The sequence below is a fragment of the Ceratosolen solmsi genome, unplaced genomic scaffold, assembly GCF_000503995.2.
Source record: "Ceratosolen solmsi marchali unplaced genomic scaffold, CerSol_1.0 scaffold58, whole genome shotgun sequence".
In the NCBI taxonomy this organism is placed as follows: Eukaryota; Metazoa; Arthropoda; class Insecta; order Hymenoptera; family Agaonidae; genus Ceratosolen; species Ceratosolen solmsi.
The window spans coordinates 207,181-215,275 of NW_011948447.1; the positions used below are offsets into that span (position 1 = coordinate 207,181).

The 8,095-nt window shown below is 33.4% G+C and overlaps 1 protein-coding gene across 1 annotated transcript; it reads left to right on the top strand.

Moving 5' to 3' along the window:
- Positions 1-2,758: 2,758 nt before the first annotated feature.
- LOC105366308 (uncharacterized) lies at positions 2,759-4,207 on the top strand. Its single transcript, XM_011504714.1, has one exon. It carries the CDS (start codon positions 2,759-2,761, stop codon positions 4,205-4,207), a length of 1,449 nt encoding a protein of 482 aa, XP_011503016.1.
- Positions 4,208-8,095: the final 3,888 nt, after the last annotated feature.

Genomic DNA, 8,095 nt, shown 5'->3' on the forward strand with positions numbered 1-8,095 from the left:
AATTAAAAAGGATAATAAAACATAATATGTAGATAATATGCACTATTGTGAAATTAACATAATATTTTTCCTTTTATCTTTTATTTAAATTTAATAAATTAAGTAATTTAATAAAATTTATTTCTACAAATCTTTTTACTTTTACTCATATACACATAATATATAATACACATAATATATCTTAAGAAATAATAAAAACTGCTATTGTTTGGAATTCCAGCCACCAGTATGATCGCAGTGCGTGGATTAAACCGTATCACCGGTTTAATGGTGATGTGGGGGGGGGGGATAAAAAACTCCTACAATACTGTAACAACTACTTAAATAAAGGTCACTAAAACCAATTTTATTTATTCTGAGTTGATTCATTAACCTCTCACCTATCCCCCCTCCCCACATCACCATTAAACCGGTGATACGGTCTAATCCACGCACTGCGATCATACTGGTGGCTTGAATTCCAAACATTTGGTCCTTCGAGCCGGATAGTAGAGCTAATGCATTATCTCGGTCTTTATACATGGAAGGACGTGTCATTTATCTAAGAAATCAACATTAAAAAAAAACATTTTTTTATTGTCTCAAAACTATCATTATCAACAGCTATAAATACTAACATCTGCTCCGCCTCGTCGCCGACCATCCACTCTTAAATAAATACATTGACTCAAAAAAAAAAAAAAAAAAAAAAAATCCCCGACCCGGAAAAGAAGGGGTCAACAAACTCGGCTGAAGGGGACACCCACAGAACTCGCATCACCACGCAAGCATTGCAAACCAACGAATTCATTAACAAATCCAAGACGCAATGGAGTCGCATTACTTCGATGAAAAAAATCGGGGAAAGGCTCCCACTTCCTCCAAAGACAATCTTCGACGCCGAAATTCAAGGCATAAGAAAAAGAGTTAACGAACTACACAAGGCATTTATAAAGGAGCACGCGTATTTAGAAATAGCCTGGCCTGCATCCCTGCCTTCCTATGAATACTTTGAAAAGGATGCATCGGGAGAAGAATTTAATATTTACTATGAAGTACATGAAACACTAGATAAACTGCTCCGGTATATAAAGGAGACAACTCAAAACACACCCGAAGCATCGATGCCATCCACTAACAGCTTTCCCACGATGAGAGAACCAACCTACTTACCAGACATTCCACTACCCATCTTTGCTGGCGACTATTTAGCATGGCCTACGCTCCGAGACTTAATTCAATACATTATTTTGAACAATAACAGACTCAGTGAGGTACAAAAATTACAACACATTAAAAATTCACTTACAGGAAAGGCGATGAAAATCATAGAAAGAATCCCTATTAGAAATGGCTTCCTCGCGATAACATGGAACAATTTAATGGAAAAATATGAGGACCGCAGACAATATCTCGAGTCACACTTAACACAACTATTAGCTACCACCTCGCGCATACAGGATGATGCGGATACGATGGAGGATACCGCTCGAGAATCAAGAATCACACAAGGGAAAAATGAGAAGAATCATTAGCGAGGTCAACCAATTACCCGAAATTTTGACAATCGTATGCATTTATGATGATTAGAATAAGAACGTTTACAAATAAAGGCCGTATTGCACCACGAGAAACCCATACTGCAGTCCAACCAAGGAAAAGGGAACCAACCAACATGTATCATTCTTCAATCGGTATACCTAACCAACCTTTCTCTCAAAGAAAACACTGCTCATGCTGCGAATAGCAACACACCATAACAACATATCCCAACTTCGAAAAATTATCAGCTATGCCTAAATTATCACACAACTAAAATATACAGAAGCAAGAAAACATGCGATAAGTGCCATCAATCACATCATATACTACTACATCCTAATGTTGGCATAAATCCAACATCAGGTGATTCAACACCCTGAAGTTGACAAGAAATTGCATTCGGCGATACTATCTTCCCAAAGACTGCGAAAACTCTACTCGCAACAGCGGTAGTTAAAATAACTTCAAACAACACAACACTTCAAGTTCGAATCCTCATCGATACGGGATCCGAAATCACATTTGTTACGGCGAAGCTAGTGAAAAAGTTACATTTACCAATACAATATTCCGTCATTAGCGACAAGGAATTGGAGGCAACCCAGCAACAAGAACAAACGGAATGGTGTCCCTCAACCTGCAATCCATTTACTCAAGCCATGTAGTCATTGCACAAGCTCACATCCTCAAAGCATTGACAGTGATACGAATTTTTTCGAAAAACCATTATTCGAAACCTATGGCCTAGAATGGTCACATTTAAAAGACCTAATTGTGCTCGGAGCAGACATGGACAAGTCATCCAACCCAACTTGATCTCTGTCTCTCTGTCAATGCCCATAGCACAACTATCCATATTCGAGTGGCTAGTGGTCGGTCCGGTATTTTGGATACAGGAAAAGGTAACAACTTCAGATCAATTATACACACCCGATGAGCAGTGGTGTGAGAACCAATATCAGAGAACTTATTCAAGAAATCACATGGGACTTTACACGGTTCACTTACCACTCAAAGATTCGCCCGAAGCCCTTGGAAACTCCTTCGGCAACTGCTTATGACTGTCTACGAAGCCTATTGACACGGTTAGACAAAGACGAAATTCAACGCCAATTATATCAACAGTTTATGAGAAAACTTGGCCGATCTCAACAAAATTAGAATTCCACGATGGTTCAACACAGAAAGTACATCCACAATCGAATTACATGGATTCTCTGATGCCTCGCAACTAGTAATGGCGGCAGTCACCTATCTCGTCGCCCACAACTCGAATGGCCCGTCAACCACACTAGTGTGCGCAAAAACGAAGGTAGCCCCACTAAAAAGAGTCACCATTCCAAAATTAGAATTGGTAGCAGCACTATTATTAGCAAAATTAATGCAATACGTAAAAAGAACAATAATAATACAGACAAAAGCAATCTATTTGTGGACAGATTCACACGTAACCTTAGCATGGTTAACGACCCATGCATCTCGGTGGAAGGACTTTGTCAGAAACAGAGTCATCCAAATCCAAGAACTCACCGCCGATGCACACTGTAAACATATCCCAGGCACTTCAAACCCGGCCTATTCTGCATCCCGCACATCAAACCAATTGATAAACCACCCATTGTGGTGGACAGGACCTCCATGTCTACACAACCCAGAGCTATGGCCCAAACAACCAATGCAGGATGCCAATCACTGCATCCCTGAAGCCCGTCCCAACATAGCACTACCAACAGACACTCAACAATCCAAGCAGCAATGGCATCTTGTCCACAAATATTCAGACCTCAATAAATTTCTGAGAATAACCTCTTTATGCTTCAAATTTATAGAACAAGCAAGGGTACAAGAGTCAGCAAGGTCCTACAATCCTATAACACGAGCAGAACGAGAAAAACAACTTCTCAGCGGACACGCGTTTAATCGCCTGACTGCCTTCATAGACGCACAAGGAATCATAAGAGTCGGGGGCAGGCTACAGAGAGCATTACTACCGGAAGAAACCAAGCATCCAGCCATCCTACCACGACACTCGCCATTTACAACACTCGTCATAGCTCATGCTCATCTTAGGGCTATCCATGGAGGCACCGAACTCACTCTCCATTATTTACATCAAAATTATTGGATCATAGGAGGAAGAGATCCGGTGAAGTCATACGTACTGCGATACTCAATTTGCACGCGCCAAAGAGGAATCCGCGCAAACCAATTAATGGGACAACTTCCACTATCTCGAGTCACACCATCAAGACCATTCACCCACACAGGAGTGGATTATGCAGGACCACTCACGATTACAACGTGGAATGGACGAGGCGATAAAACCCAGAAAGCATGGATTTCTGTCTTCGTATGCTTTGCCACTTCTGCAGTACACATTAAGGTCGTCAGTGACTATATGACAGATGGATTCACAGCGGCATTCCAACGATTCGCGGCGTGCAGAGGCAATCCCAATACGTTATGCTCAGATCGCGGCACAACCTTCAATTCAGCAGAAAAAACACTAAAGGAACTATTCTTACACAAATCTAAACAACAGCAAAGAATAGAAAAACTCAGGCCAATGACAACATCCAATGGGAGTTCAATCCCTCCGCAGCACCACACATGGGAGGAAAATGGAAAACAGTGGCAAAGTCTATTAAATTCCACCTACGGCGAACGATCGGAGAAAAGACTCTAACCTTCGATGAAATCACAACCCTACTTACCCAGATCGAAGCCATTCTTAATTCCAGACAACAAAAATTCACTGGAAATTTAGACGTGCACTTCAAAACTTGCTTCTAGAGAATTCACCAAAGCCTCCAAGAATTAATAACACTAAATATACGCAATCGTATTTAAGAAGCAACGAACGGAGAAGAAAACAGTCTTGTTGAATTACTCAAGTGAAACTAGTGTCAGTAATATCAGTGAAAGTCGAACTCGTCTGAAGGAATCCCTGCAAGGTATATTATTATTAGTACTCTTCAATTGTTATTATTGCTGGCCAGCTATCAATATTATTCATATTGTCGTAAATCCTCGCCTAATTCTCATGACCGCACCTCGGCCCACGTCTATCATAATTATCGATAGAGCCGGGCCTAAAAGCCCTCTGATTTGAGTCCCTTGCAAACAAGCAAGAGAGGGCGTCAATCCTGACAGTAAACCCCTGTCTAAATCTCAATTAGTACTACGAGACATTACCGGTCACGCCACAACAAATTGGTTCTTATCAAACCACAAAAGAGGGCGACAACTATTCGTAATAATCCCCACCACCGGCACGAGCCGAATATCACTCAGTCAATTTCAACGTCGAGTCAAGCACCTAATCAGTTGCGAGCCGAATCTCGCTTGATACTATTCGAATATTGCCGTAAGCATCGAAGCAACACGAGCCAACTAATACCCAATATAATTCAAGCGCGACTCACACGACACATGACTATAAAATAAAACCCGGAATTATTACCTTACAAAGCTTGCACTTACAGACGATGTTTCGACTTAATAATCAGCTGCCTAGTCACTACATTCAGCAATTCTCACCACAATAAGCTTTGACACTTTCGAGAAGCTTCCTTTGTTGCTATGCGGACAAAGTGTGCGGCTAAATTTCCAGTGAATTTTTGTAACGTATAATTAGAACATTGCGCCTTAATGTAAATATGATATATGGGCATCGTATTTTAACAAACAATAAATTCTTATTTTTGTTGGGTGGTTCAATCCTGAAAAGCTATACTATAAGTTTTTTAAAATCTTTATCTTCAGATATTCATTAGATTAACTTGATAATTAAATAACTTTTGGATATACTTTTAAGTTTAATATGAAATATCAGAATAATAACTTGATGTTATATAGATGAAAATCACCCCTAAAAACAAAAAAAAACTTTGCTCTGAAAATTACGTAAAAAGTTCAGTGAGAAAATTTAAACTAATGTTCAATTATATAAAAATATGTAAAAAATATAAAATATAAATCATGTTTAATAGCACATATTTTATAAGTAAAACAAAATTTTCATATAAAATCCTAAATATTAAAAACAATTTCATAATTGAAAATAGTTCAATGTTTTTTGTCTTTGAAATGAGCATGAATACGAATGCAAGGTGACAATTGCAGCCTATAGGGCCAAGTGAAGGTAATGGATAACAAGGGTTAATACCTACGCAACTACAGTGATCCAGGACAACAAAGGCAGAGGCTCTGAGTCAACAATCGGTGAAAATGGCATTAAAATACGTTATGATACGTATGATTTTTCCATTTACAATGCAATCATTATTTTTTTTTTGTATAATACATTCAAACTAAATGAATACTAATCTCCAAAAAGACATTTTATTTATTTTTTATATACGAAAACATCTCATAACAAATTTATTAATTTTAACTTTAATTGAATCAGACAAGTTGTTAATATTTTAGACAAAAATTTTTGAATGATAAACAATTATTTTTGCTTTTAAATCAATGCTAAATAAATATATGAAATAATAAGACAATCAGGTAAACAATGATTCAACTAGTTATTACTTTTAAAATCATTCAGAAATAAAAAAAAACAGCTATATTTCTATTATTTAACTACGTTGTACAACGTGAACTTTTCTATAGGCTTATTAATTTTTATACGAATATAAATAATGACAATGTTTAACTATTTATATGAAAAAACAAATTTATTTTACAATAAAAGATTTATATTGTTATAATTATTCTTAAAATATTGTAGTTTATACAAGCCCCACCTACATTTAATATAGTTGCAAGTTTTTTTAACAGATCATTAAAAAAAAATACTGAACAACAAGTTATTTAATAATTTAATCAATTTAATAAAATTACCCCTTTATTTATAAATGTCAGAGCAATATATATATTTGTTATTTGTATGAATTTATAATATATATATATATATATATATATATATATATATATATATATATAATAAGTTAAACAATATTTATTTATTAGTTTGAATTGATTGATGTTGAAATTAAACATAGAGTTATGTGAGGTCGTTTTAAGAAATATAATACATTACATTATTATACCGATTTTTGTCTCCATTTTTTAATAATCCACATATATCCTCATATTAACGTTTCTAAGATATTTACATCTACCTCAAAGACTCGATAACATACTCAATCTATTACCTATTGAATTTTACTTTCAATCTTCATCGAACAGATATTTTATTTCTCTTTTTTTCTCTCCTTTTTCCGTGTAAACTACTCATACAGAGAGAGCTAGCCTCCTCTCATTTGATAGTCTTTAAACTGTAATTATAAGTCTGAAATTCGTAGCTCTCATTGTATTCGAATAATGTATTAAATTAAGAGGAAAACTTAATGAATTTTACTTAGAATTTTATTTAGAAAAAATTAACTCTTTTAATAATTCGATTGTAAAAACATTTTCAATTTTAATAAAAAAATGTTCAGTATTAAACTTGTGTGAATATTTTTTTATTATAAAAATGATTAATTATTTACAAATATCTATATATGAAATTTTTATGTCATAATGTTGCGTTTTTAAATAAATGATGATTTAATTTAATTAGCTATTAATTATTATATATATTACTTCTAGCTATTAATAATTACATATGTAACTATTATTCTATTCTATATTTATTAGCATTTATAAATTTTTTTTTAAAACTATAATTACTTAAAATTGATTATCTTTAATATACCATCTACAATTTACGGTAAAATGAGATGCGTCTTATATAATTATTAAATTAATAATTTCTAAATATCTGATTACATTTTTGAAAAATAGAACACTGACATGTTCTTTCTGACATCGGCCATTAACATGCATATATTGATATATAGAAATGACATTTACATTGAGAGACTGTTGAAAGAAATTTACATTGAATATCAGAAAATATCTATTAAAATTGTTATATGGTATTCAATCTAAGACTGCCATACCGACAGTTTCATTAATTCAGCGGACTCGGTAACTGACTATTGAAATGGTATATTAAAAACACTTATAAGCATTGAAAAGAGATTTCACATTGCAATAAGCTTAGATAATAATATAATACAAATGTTTCATGATTTTTATAGTGATATTTTATATATTTATTATTTAAATTTTCGAATTTCAATATAGTAACAAAAGAAGAAAATATTTCTTTTAAATACTATCTTTGATTTTATAATTAAAAATAAATTATTATAAATTTAATATTTTATTAAAATAATTTTAATTACAAAATTTACTTATTAATTTATTTAAATTCTTTTTCTATTAAAAAAAAATAAGAAAAATATATTTTAAAGGTTGTGTTATTTACATTATTGAGAAAAATATAAAGAAAAAATAATTTATCAGAATTATTCAATATTTCTAATAATATAAATAAAAAGAAATAATACAATATCTCTTATATTTCATTTAAATTGATATAATGATTACATTATTAAATTTAAAGAATTAAATATAAAAGTGATCTGTTTGTAAAATATAAATAATGTTATAGTATGACATTTAGATTTAATAGAGAAAATAATAAATATTACATAAAATTTTTTTATTTATA